This window comes from Puma concolor, chromosome B2 (assembly GCF_028749965.1).
Source record: "Puma concolor isolate L17-30 chromosome B2, mPumCon1.1.hap2, whole genome shotgun sequence".
Classification (NCBI taxonomy): Eukaryota; Metazoa; Chordata; class Mammalia; order Carnivora; family Felidae; genus Puma; species Puma concolor.
Genome location: NC_141671.1, coordinates 117,269,668 through 117,282,955, shown reverse-complemented (window position 1 = coordinate 117,282,955; position 13,288 = coordinate 117,269,668). Strand labels below are relative to the sequence as shown.

At 37.9% G+C, this 13,288-nt stretch overlaps 1 protein-coding gene across 9 annotated transcripts in view; it reads left to right on the top strand.

The window, feature by feature from the left end:
- PTPRK (protein tyrosine phosphatase receptor type K) overlaps positions 1 to 13,288 on the top strand; it is a 571,143-nt gene that overhangs the window by 546,424 nt on the left and 11,431 nt on the right. For all 9 annotated transcript variants that reach the window (XM_086707798.1, XM_086707791.1, XM_086707797.1 and 6 more), the window contains 7 exons: positions 1,202 to 1,238; positions 3,096 to 3,193; positions 3,601 to 3,717; positions 8,562 to 8,716; positions 10,829 to 10,964; positions 11,422 to 11,571; positions 12,458 to 12,631. In XM_086707798.1, the coding sequence (XP_086563924.1) occupies positions 1,202 to 1,238; positions 3,096 to 3,193; positions 3,601 to 3,717; positions 8,562 to 8,716; positions 10,829 to 10,964; positions 11,422 to 11,571; positions 12,458 to 12,631 (867 nt within the window). The remainder of the gene's footprint in view (positions 1 to 1,201; positions 1,239 to 3,095; positions 3,194 to 3,600; positions 3,718 to 8,561; positions 8,717 to 10,828; positions 10,965 to 11,421; positions 11,572 to 12,457; positions 12,632 to 13,288) is intronic.

The window sequence follows — 13,288 nt, the reverse complement described above, 5'->3', positions numbered from 1 at the left end:
CTAAATGAGACTGTGTTGTTATCCAGTCTTTTTGCTAAGACCCCAGTGTATTTTGGCTGATTACTACACAATTCCATTATGTTCCCTTTCCCGTTAGTTTATTACACTTAAAAGAGTCTTCTTTGGTAAATTTTTCATGAAAAACGGGAGATGAATGCTTTATAAAGCTTGGGAAAAAATTTTCCGTGAAAACTCATACTATTTGGTGTAAGAGGAAATAGAAAACTTCCAAATTTGCAGCAGTATGATTCTCCACCTATTAAGTTTTAGATTGGGGATCTCAGTTTACGTGCATTTATATGTGCATCGAGTTGCCCACACCAGTATGTGGACAAATTGTACCACAGGCTTTCGCTAAAGTCCTTTGATAAATACAAAACGAATTCGAAGCTTAACTCTATTGTACCATTAACAGTTTTGCTAATCATGATGTACTGGAATTCATATCGAGAGCAACTAACAACTTATTTCTTATCAGGAATAATTTCTTTGTTGAAATCGTATTAAATGTTTAAGCACCTAAATCTCTTGGCACACTAAAAATAAAAAAAAGTGCTAAACTTTTTGTTCAGGATACGATGCATTTTATTTAAAACTCTTTTTTCCCTATATATGTGTGTACCTGTAATTATGTGTGTGTATATTATCAACACACACAAAATAGTTTTGGCAGATTCCTGAACATATTATAGTACAGGAATATTCTCAAAAGTATCTCAGCAGGACTTTGACTTAATGCACACATGCATTGTCCAGCTCTAACATTGGAATGTTCTGTTATTTTTTTATGGTTCTAATATGTCGTTGTCCATTTGTAATGCAGTGTGTTGTACTTTTGGATGATAAGATGAGAATTAATATTTTTGAACACGATTTGCCAGGAATGAATGACTAAAGATTAACATGAAGGCATAAACATTTTAGTAAAACCAAACAATATCTATGAGGTTATTCCTTAGCAAACAAAACTCAATTATGCAATATATATTCTAATCTGAGCTCTTAAAACATTTAATTTTTGTTTTATGTTTACCTTTCAGATAACCTAGGTTTGAGAAGTGAACTATGAGTTCACTACTCATTTCTGGACTTTTTACTATAACTTAATCTTAACAGGTGGTTGTCTTCATCTTTTTATGCCTTCATTCATTTATTTCTGATACTGATGTAAAATGATAACCAATTTCGTCTCCTATTTTAGGGCTACCAGAGACCAAGCCACTACATTGCAACTCAAGGTAAAACATTGCCTTTTTAAATGATAAAAAGCATCCAAACTTACTTATTCATCCATAGGCTGTTTTTTATCTGACTGAACTGGAAAAAAAGATCAGGTCTTCTAAGTGAGACTGCTCTTTATTCATTTGTATAATACGTATTGGTTTATCTGTGTAAAACATATATATATAGGGGCGCCTGGGTGGCGCAGTCGGTTGGGCGTCCGACTTCAGCCAGGTCACGATCTCGTGGTCCGTGAGTTCGAGCCCCGCGTCGGGCTCTGGGCTGATGGCTCAGAGCCTGGAGCCTGTTTCCGATTCTGTGTCTCCCTCTCTCTCTGCCCCTCCCCCGTTCATGCTCTATCTCTCTCTGTCCCAAAAATAAATAAAAAAACGTTGAAAAAAAAATTAAAAAAAAACCATATATATATATATATATATATTAAAGCTTGATTTGTTTTTTGATTAAAAGTAAACAAGAAGCTGCTTATTTGTGACTTGGGTTTTGGTATTTTGATGTCCCAGAGCACTAGTCAATAGTGCTGGACAGAGGAATTACTCCTTTTGATGAAAGCAAGAGAGGTCTCACCTTGGATAAGTTGCCGTTGTGTGTGTGTGTGTGTGTGTGTGTGTGTGTGTGTGTGTGTGGCATAGTCTGTGGCTGGAATGGAGTAGTACCCAAGACTGATATTGTTATAATGAGATGTTAGACTCTCTTCCAGCAAAGTTTTACAAGCTAAGACAGAGAGAAAACTAAGGGCTAAAGGGAACTTCGTCACGTTCATTCTATGTAGAAAATACAAAAAGGCAGAGAAATCTTGTTACAGTGGCACACTGGGGAATAAGAGCATCCTAAAACACCTTTAGTTATCTCTCCATATTGACCACTGTCCATCATAAACCTGCACAGTTATTTATTTCTTAAAAGAGGGAAGTAAAACAAAAGCTATGTTTGCTCTTTTGACAGAGGTCATTTTCTAAGTTTTTCCACATATCTTTGCATTAATTGAGTTGAATTGTAAGCTCTTGAAAGTTAGAAAGATCATCCGTGGTGGACAGTATTCTAGTTTTGTGGGGATTTTTTGATTTGTTTTAATTTTTTTTAATTATGTATGTTTATTTTTGAGAGAGAGAGAGAGAGAGAGACAGAGCGTGAGTGGGGGAGGGGCAGAGAGAGGGGGAGACATAGAACCAAAGCAGGCTCCAGACTGTGCTGTCAGCACAGGGCCCAACGTGGGGCTCAAACCCACATACAGCGAGAACATGCCCTGAGCCAAAATCGGGCGCCCAACCGATTGAGCCACCCAGGATACCCCGTTTTGTTTTAATGGCACTGAGTAGAGTATAACCCAGTAGGTGCTTTTGCAGTCTGGAGGTGATAATATAAGGTTGGGATGTTTGCTTATAAGTATGGATGTTTCTTCATTAATCCCTAAACATGCACTGCTTCATAAATGATGTGGATATATTTCATTGGAAATATATTTCATATATTTCATATATGCTGTTTAGTAGATGGTCATGTAAGACTTCCTATTTTTTACATATGTTTGAAGATGCATCAAACTAACTTAGTGGCAGATATAAATAACCTAAAAACTAGTGATAACTTCTTCTGAATGGAAAGTATAAAAGGCAAATTGAAAAAAAAAAAGGGGTGGTATATGCCTGTTTTTGCTATAGTGTGAATTTAGATACAGAATGAATTTAAGTAATTTCGACACCTTTTTGTGTTAGACCTTTAATATGTTTTTATTGTTTATTTAGTTTATTCTGATTTTTACTTTATGTATATATATATATATACTTCTTACCACTTACTTTTTCTAACTACAAAATTTATCTGATAACATAATATTCAAATTAATTTCTTCAAAGGCCCAGTTCATGAAACAGTATATGATTTCTGGAGAATGATCTGGCAAGAACAGTCTGCCTGCATTGTGATGGTTACAAATTTAGTTGAGGTTGGCCGGGTAAGAGAAAAAAAGATTTTTTTTTCTTGTTTCACAAAACATGAGTGTAAGTTGAGTAGCCAAACATAAAACACTTAGAATCTCATTTAATTGTTTTAAAATGTTGTAGGCATAGCATTTCAAATGAGTGCTCCTAAGTGGATCTTTGATGGCTGAGAAATTATTTGATTTCTTATTGAGTAATAAAAGAAACTTTGATTTTATACTAGATTCTGATTGCATCATTGGGCTATATATTGTAAAGAGACTGCAGCAAGTTTTTCTATTTATTGTGTAATAGATTCTTTTATCTCATCTATGGTTTTTTTAACCGTATTTTTACTGTAACCTAAAGAGTGACCACTGAAATTAAATCATCTTGGTTAACGTGTACTCAGGTCCACCTATATACCCTTTTTGTCATTTAGGTTAAATGCTATAAGTATTGGCCTGATGATACTGAAGTTTATGGTGATTTCAAAGTCACTTGTGTGGAAATGGAACCACTTGCTGAATATGTAGTTAGGACATTCACTCTGGAAAGGGTAAGTACCCTAAAATTCTCTTATAAAATATGTATATTGAAACTGTTTTTTCTCTTAAAGCTCCTGTCAAGATTTGTTTTTTGATTATGCTATAAAATCCACTCATTCATTCATTCCACAAATATTTATTTGAGAGCATGCCATGTGCCAGGCATGGTTGTAAACCTTGGGATACATATTAAATACATAAATGATTTCTATTTTGAAAGATGATCTAGAATTATGTGAAAAATCACGGAACTAGAAAATCAGAGAACAATCGATAGAACGAGAAAAATTAAATATAAACCAAAGACCAACAAAAAAAGAATAAATTAGATCAAAAAGCTAGTTCCTTAAAAAGATCAGTGAAAGAACTAAACCACTGTCGATTCTAAATGAGGGACAATCCAAACTATGCAATATTAGAAAACACAAAAATCGTATAATTCCAATTATACTTCCTGTTGGGAAAGCAATACAAAATGTTACGTGTAAACTTGGAGACAGATTTTAGTCTAAATCCCTTAATTCTAATAAATAATAATTCTCAAAATTTGACCCAAGAAGACTTAGAAACCTGAATAGATGATAGAAGAAACTAGAGTCTTAAAATTTACCATTAAGTTGCACTATGGTTTTATAGTTGAGGTTTCTGCTGGGCACGGGCTGTGCCACAGTCCTCCTCACCTTGTGGCCATGACGGCCGATCTCATCGGCCCCCACACACACAGCAGACCCTTCGTGTATGGTGCCATGAGCTTCTTGGATAAGATGGCCAACAGGCTGGTGGTCATGGCCATCCAGAGCCTGCATCCCTGCTCCTTGGAGCTCTGCTGCTGGGCCTGCCTAGGCTTCTACTACTGGATGATGGTGGCTGTGACCAGTGTCATGGGCATGGCTGCCCCCCCCCCCCCGTCTGTGCAGTCTCCTCGTCTGGCCCATCCACCTGCAGAGCTGGGACCCTGGAACCCAATCCTGACACCTTCCCCCCATGGTCGCTGTCCTGTGCACATGAACTCTACATGCCATGCCCAGCCCTCCATGCCACCCCCAACTCCCTTCCCTGTCCCCCCATCCTCACCTGGCTGTGAGAGCGGTAGGTGAGGGCAGGGCGGTCAGCAGCCCAGATGCTGAGCTTGGCCCTCTGGGATCCAGGGGTGCACCCAGCTCACCCCTCACCCCAGGCTCGGTGGGCATTTCCTAGGTGTTGCCGGGTCCCTGGACAAATGGTATCGTCACTGGGCCTGATGGGAGCCTCAGGCTTGGGGGGTAGGGGGACCCAAGTCCAGTGGGCACAACCAGTGCCCAAGGCCATCACTGACCATGCATAAAAAGCCACCTACGTGTGAGGAAAGAAAAAAAAATTAAAATCTTTAAAGAACAGTGAACGCCTTTGTCAATAAAACTATTTAGACCATAGAAAACCATCAAAACCAACTAAATATATTCTACATTTTTTAAGTTTATTTATTTTGAGAGAGCCAGTAGGCTGGGAGGAGAGAGAAAGAGAGAGAGAGAGAGAGAGAGAGAGAGAGAGAGAGAGAGAATCCCAGGCAGGCTCCTTGCTGACAGTGCAGAGCCTGATGCGGATCGTGAACTCGGGAACTCTGAGATCACGACCTGAGCCAACACCAAGACTCGGATACTTAACCAACTGAGCCACCCAAGTGCCCCTATTCTGAAAGCTAACAAAGCTGTGGTAACAGGACCAGATAAAGATGGCACTCTTTCACACTCTTCTCTCCTCCCCTTTTTTAACTCTCTCTCTCTCTCTCTCTCTCTCTCTCTCTCTCTCTCTCTCCACACACACTTTGAAGACCAGTTTCATTCAGGAACATGCTTGAAAAAACTTCAACTAAAGTACTGAAAATTTGAAACGAGCTGTGAATTAAGAAAACATCACAACATGATCTATAATGATGGTTTTCTAGGAATGCAAGGATATCATTCCTGTGGTAGGAATCTAACTGGATATTTCATCACATCTTCCTTAAAGGAGCAAAACCATATGATTTTGTCATAGATATTGTAATGTACTGTTACTTAAAAGACATTTATAGAAGTAACCTATATTAGGGAAATAAGGGGGCAACTTAAACAGGATAAAGGTGATTCAACAGTAACTAGTAGCACGCGTGTTAAGGAGTGCACACCCTAAAGGCATCACTGTTTAATCAGGAGTGTGATGTGGATTATTATACTCACTAGTATTCAAAATTTGGGGATGTTCTAGTAAATGAAATAAGACAACCAAAGGAATAAATTGCTTAACTATTAGAAAAGATAAAGTTATTTTTACATGAAATTATTTTATACCAAGAAAATTAGAGATAATATTTTAAAATTGAACTAATAATAATTTAGTTGGCTAATTCAAGATAAATATTCATAAATATTAGCTTTTTTGTATATTAGCAGTAAACAGTAGTAGACATTAAAAAATCTCTTTCACACTAATAAAAATTTCTAAAGTATCTAGAAATATATTCAACAAAGATACAGGTCCTAGGTGACTAAATCCTCAAAAGTGTATTAAAGAACATAGGGGCGCCTGGGTGGCTCAGTCGGTTGAGTGGCCGACTTCGGATCGGGTCATGATCTCACAGCCCGTGAGTTCGAGCCCCTCGTCGGGCTCTGTGCTGACAGCTCGGGGCCTGGAGCCTGTTTCGGATTCTGTGTCGCCCTCTCTCTGACCCTCCCCCGTTCATGCTCTGTCTCTCTCTGTCTCAAAAATAAATAAACGTTAAAAAAAAAAAAATGTAGGGGCGCCTGGGTGGCGCAGTCGGTTAAGCGTCCGACTTCAGCCAGGTCACGATCTCTCGGTCCGTGAGTTCGAGCCCCGCGTCAGGCTCTGGGCTGATGGCTCAGAGCCTGGAGCCTGTTTCCGATTCTGTGTCTCCCTCTCTCTCTGCCCCTCCCCCATTCATGCTCTGTCTCTCTCTGTCCCAAAAAATAAATAAACGTTGAAAAAAAAAAATTAAAAAAAAAATGTAAAGGACATCAAATATGATCTGAATAAATAAATGGAGATGTACCGTGGCCCAGAATCAGAATATTTTATGTTAATACCACTTTATGTAGTTATGTAATACTAATTAGAACATCATTGGATTTTTTTAAATTTGTTTTCTTGTAATTTAGAATTGGAAAAGAGTAGGTTTTTTTTTTTTTTTCTCAATGTTTATTTATTTTTGAAAGAGAGAGAGAGACAGAGACATAGAATCTGAAGCAGGCTCCAGGCTCCGAGCTATCAGCACAGAGCCTGATGCGGGGCTCAAACTCACAAGCTGTGAGATCATGACCTGAGTCAAAGTCGCGTGCTTAACCAACTGAGCCACCCAGGCTCCCCAGTTTGCTTTTTTTAACCATGTATTTGAAAATTACCTAGGAAAATTTAAATAAAAAGAGCTCTAAAACAACGTGCATTGCCAGATATTAAAAAGAACTTTTTATGAAAGTTTACTAACAAGAACAAGGCCCTTAGAGCAAGCCACTCCAGTCAAAGGATTAATATGGAGGAGAGGTAATTGTCTGAAATCAGGTCTCAGAACAATTTTTTAATTTCTTTTTTATGTAAGCTCTGTACCCAACATGGGGCTTGAACTCATGACCCCCAGATCAAGAGTCACATGCTCAACCACCTGAGCCACTCCAGATCTTAGAACAATTTAGTGATCTTCCTCACTAGAGTTGACTTGAAAAGTAGTAAAGAGTAGTAAAGAATATAGTAAAGAAAATAGTAGAGAAAAATGATGTTTTATTTGCATGATTCCATGAGGATGTTTATCATTGTCGCTATTATAATTATCTGTTAAACCCTGCTGTGTGTAGGGTATTGTGTAAGAACTGGAACTAGAAAGAATAATAAGACCTGATCTCTGGCTTCCATGGGTTTTGATGCTATTGGTCTATCTATATAGGACAGAATCTCAACTTTCTCAGTGTGGTTCATTTATTCCATGGGATTTTTCTCCATTTTCTGATTGAACAAGTGAGATGGAGATATCACATTAGCTCACAGTACAGTTGCAATTACCTAGATTATAGTGCGGTTTTTTGGCTACAAATGTGGATTCTTAAAACTAAATTCTGCAGCATTCTTTCTATGCTCTCTAAGCTGTGCTACAGCAATCTGCGGGCTTCTTTTAACCAAAAGGTGAAAGCTTTGAAGTGTGCATTTAAATATTCTCTTAAATTAACCCAATAGAAGAGTTGGCATAACAATGAGGCTTCCCTTTCATCTTGTATTTTTGTTACTATAAGTAATACTCTGTGCTGAAGTATTTCACAGAATTAGGAAACATCGTTTGCCCAAAAAACAGTGTAGCTGTCTGTATAGTTTTACGAAACAATCTAGAGTAGCACTGTCCTGGAAAATCCCTCATGCTGTGCTTCAAAACCATTTTCAACATGGATAAGCAAGGCATTAAAATCTTTTTGAGGCAAGAAGCTAGAAAGTTGCTTTTATTCAGTGCTTGAAAACTCGGTGCTTGGGTCAATAGGGCAGCATTTTAGCTTTCCCATTTTTCCCTCTTCTAATAATTTTATGTGTTGTCATCCCAAGTAAGGAACAGACTGTCAAGGTAAATAAAATTTACACAGAGTTATAGAACTGAGCAAGACGTCTAATTTCCTTTCTTTGGCAGTTATCTGACAATCAAGGCAAAGCTCCTGGGCCAGGTCAGGCCGGCACTTTTTTTTTTTTTTTTTCTTCCAGAAAAAGCCTGATCTTTGGTATAGTCTTCTTTTTTTTTTTTTTTTTTTTTTTTTTTTTTTCATTGTCAACCAGGTCTAGTGCCTGTGATTGTGTTTGATGACTTTATTTGGGTTCTTTGGAAAACCTTCTTTCCATGTGTGCACAGAGGGGGTACAACGAGATCCGTGAAGTTAAGCAGTTCCACTTCACCGGCTGGCCTGACCACGGAGTGCCGTACCATGCCACAGGGCTCCTCTCCTTCATCCGGCGAGTGAAGTTCTCCAACCCTCCCAGCGCGGGCCCCATCGTCGTGCATTGCAGGTGAGTGCTGGACCAAATGGCCTTGACTGCACGGCCAGCCTTTTCAAGGCAGCAAGATGAAGGCTTAAAGCACAAAGCAAAGGCCTACTTGCAGGGTTCCAGCTTGCGTGTGTTATAGGTAAGGGAAATCAGCAATAAAATAAAAGTTAGCTGGGAAGAGGACATAAAACAGAAACTTAAAAAAAATAAATACATTCATCCTAACGTGTGTAGTGTTGCTCACAAATGGGAGTGTGGAAACTCTCTTTTAGTGGCAACATCTGTGTTTTGGGGTTGTTTTTTTTATACTGCTTTTGCAAATCCCATATTGTATGGAATGGTAGGTTAAAATTGAGATTTCTTGCCAATCTAGTAAATTCCCAATAGAATCTCAGCTTTTAAAACTAAATTTGAGACATACAGAGTTACTAAATGGCCTAAATTGCAAGAATTTGTGCTATAAAACAGCTATTTAAGAATTAAAAAAAAAAAAAAGCCATCCATCAGAGGACCTTGAAAACTACATCAGCGAGAGCCAACAAATATGTGCCAGAAAAATGTGCACATTATATCCAGGCTTCCTTCTGATTAGAAACGTCTCTTAAAACAAGCATTCAGAGACACTAAAAGCAAATTACATGGCCTCATTTCGAGATGTGAACAGAAAACTATGTACTGAATCTGAAAAGCTTTTCCTAAATGCTGCACACCACTCTCAAATACTATCCCCTCCAAGCTACATAATAGGTTGTACTTAAGCATTTTTTTTTCTGAAAATCCAACCTATTCAGAATTTAAATGACCACATATAAAAGGGGAAACAACACAGAGAATGAAATAAAAGTAAGGCATCCCATAAGGATCAGATACTACACACCCTGAAAACAAAATCTTCAGTCCTCCTCAAGAAATCTGATGTACTCTTCAATTACTTTCCTGTCTCAAACCCTGGGAACAGTGATTGAGAAGATGGTAGGCAAAAAAAAAAAAAAAAAAAAAAAAAGGAAAGGAAAGAAAGAAATAGAGATATCCACAGTATCTTCTACTTAAATTTCTTAAAGAACAGTGAGTTTGAGAAGTGACCAAATCTGGACAACAAAGAAATAATGTTAATAGCCCATCTATGCATTTAGAAAATGAGATAAGTAGGTTTTCAATTCAGGAGTGTCTTGACTTATCATAGAGGTTTACTTTCCTATGAATTGCTTGCTTCAGAAGTGCTCCAAGGTTCTCAGATACTCTCTTGGAAACAGAAGTATCATTTTCCACTTAGACTCAGGTATCAGTAAATTTATGAAAAAGAGGAAGCTGACTACCAAGTGGAATTTCCCACCACCCTAAAATCCTAACTATATCTTGTTTGATCTGTTGATTTTTATATATAAAATTGAAGAAACATTCCAAAGGGGTGAAATAACCAAAGTATTTTAAGGTTCAATTACTGAATTAAATACAGTAAGTGGCTATCTTTGTAACCTGTTAAGAATTGTATTCTAAACCTAACTATTCATTTTCATTTTTCCTTCAGTTCACCATTCAAATATTCCTTCTACTATTGGTCTCCTCATTGAACACCACCATTTTCCCCTCCACCCTTACCATTAGCACTTCCTTTGAATTGTGACTCCTCAGAATGTTTTGGAATTAATTTTCTTTGTCTTGGTATTTAAGAGTCTGTGAGATCAAAACAGTGAGCCAGCGTTCTTGCATTTTGTCAGAGGACCCAAAAGTATATGAGTATTTAAATTTGAGGTTCAATTTTGAAGCATGAATCCACCCCTTGGTCAATTCTGAGCTTGAAATCCTGTGCGCTAGATTTGCATAAAATGGAGACCTGCGTAACAGAGCTATGGAACTTGAACAACATGTATATATTATTTTTAAAACACAATTTGATTTACAAAGTTGAGAGCTTTTAATTTTGAACTCCTGTTCCAATCTTCATGTTACACCAAAGCAAATACTCTTCATGAAGTTATTTGTACGTTAAATGTTTATACGACACAGACAAATTACGTCTTGCAGTTTGTTAAAGCAGTTTGATTCCACCCATGTGAAAGTTGTAAGGATTTCTAATCAAGGTTGCATGACTATGCTTCTTGCAGTTCTTCAGATTTGTTTCATTTTTCGCAGTGCTGGTGCTGGACGAACTGGCTGTTACATTGTGATCGACATCATGCTGGACATGGCTGAAAGAGAGGGTGTTGTGGACATCTACAACTGTGTCAAAGCCTTAAGATCTCGTCGTATCAATATGGTCCAGACAGAGGTGTGTTGCTTGTTGATTTATCGCTAATGCCCCCCCCCCTTTTTTTTTGCTTTCCAACATTTATCAAAAATAATAAATGTTTGGGGCACCTGCGTGGCTCGGTCGGTTGAGCGTCCGACTTCGGCTTGGGTCATGATCTTGCAGTTCGTAAGTTCGAGACCCGAGTCTGGCTCTGTGCTGACAGCTCGGAGCCTGGAGCCTGCTGTGGGTTCTGTGTCTCCCTCTCTCTCTCTGCCACTTCCCTGCTCACGGTCGGTCTCTCTCTCTCTCTCTCTCTCTCTCTCTCAAAAGTGAATAACTTAAAAAATAATAATAACAATGAATGTTTTTCATCAAGTCATATAGGAAAATATTGATATCTTTATTAATGTTTCCATATAGAGAAAATTCTTTGTATTCTCTACCTTTGATGACAGAAAATTTTTATTAAAATAGTATGATTTCTTTTCTTTCTTAGGAACAGTACATTTTTATTCATGATGCCATTTTAGAAGCCTGTTTATGTGGAGAAACTGCCATACCTGTCTGTGAATTTAAAGCTGCATATTTTGATATGATTAGAATAGACTCTCAGACTAACTCTTCACATCTCAAAGATGAATTCCAGGTATTTACTTATTTCTAGAGCTTCTTTTATGAGCAACTTATTGCAGTGTGTTCTGGGCATTATTATAATTCTTCTAAGGAAGGTCTTTCAAGTCAAATTTATAACCTTTGACCCTACTTTAAGTATAATAAAATACCTGTCTCTTTCATTATACATATTATAGAGTCACTTTCGTATTAATGAGCTCATATCTGCTGTATCTGGAAGTTCAGACTCAGGGAAGGGTTTGGGGAAAGGTATCATAAAAGTCAAATTTGGCGGTGATTTGTGTGTATTTACAACCTTTTTTAATGCAGTCTTATGGATTTTAACCTTCTGTGTCACTCACAATGTGAGATCAAGCACATTAATAATGATAGCTGAAGTTTGTACTAAACATTGTCTCTAAATAACCCCAAATGTTTTCACTGCCCTTAAAACATCCCTGAAGGTATATGAACATGCAGTTGGGAGTGGCTCTGGAAAACTAATACTTTGATCCCTTGTGCAGTGCTCTTTCTAGCATGTCACAGCCTGTCTTCAAGTGTGGCATGCCAAAATGTTACTACAAATGATACTTTCCAACTTTGACAGTGGATGGATCATCATTATGGGCTACCCCAATTCTATTTTCTTTGGTCAGGCAATGCATTTTGCAGGTAGCCGTGGTGTTAGGCTTCCCTTTTCCTTTTGAGAAGCACAGTGAACAATCCATATATTGTTTCTTTGTCACTGCTCGGGCTTCATTAGGTCTAACTACAAAGTCTATCAGTCTGTCATCGTGGCAAATGCCGCTGCCTTGTACAAATCCTTCACTTTGTACTTGGCCTCCCAAATACCTGATAGGTCTGCATTATGCTACTGGATGGGCCGCTTGCTTTTAACCTAGGTTCCCTTTTCTTTTTAGACCTTGAATTCAGTCACCCCTCGACTGCAAGCTGAAGACTGCAGTATAGCGTGTCTGCCCAGGAACCATGACAAGAACCGTTTTATGGACATGCTGCCACCTGACAGATGTCTGCCTTTTTTAATTACAATTGATGGAGAGAGTAGTAACTACATCAATGCTGCTCTTATGGACGTAAGAGACTGCTGTCTTTGTTAGGATAAAGTGTCACGAAAAGCTACATAATGTGATAAACACTAGCTGGTTTTCTTTTCAGGAAAATTAAAATGGCTTAGGAAGGAAAATTGGAAACTTGCATTGACAGACAAATTTTTTTGGAGAATGATTTTGAATAGCCCCTACAGGGATTCTTAGGAACTGTAAGTTTTAGGCTTCGTTGTAAATTTGGAACTTGATTGTCAATTATTATATTCTTTCTGGGAAATACCTGCAGGTGATATTTTTCATCTTAATTATTTTCAGAAAAGAAAATCATGCTTATGTATTTTGAATGTTAAGTTAGGAATGAATTTTTAAAACCACAGAAAGCCATTTCGTACTGAAGTTGTGTTAATTTGGGAAATCTTTATATCTGGCATTTAACGTTCCAATAATTAATAACATTCCATTAATTAATAGAGACCATTTATAAGTAACTAGGGGAAGGCACCAAAGATACCATGTTAATACATCCATCATCATGAAAGAACTCTCTTGCCCTATTCCAACCTTCATAAAGTGTAAATGGTAGAGCACATCTTCAGCTGGTTAGCATCCCATAGACAGAACAACATGGAAAGAGAGTTTTAAGTTAGTCTTTGGCTACCTTGCTCGGTTACCTTGGAAAGAAGT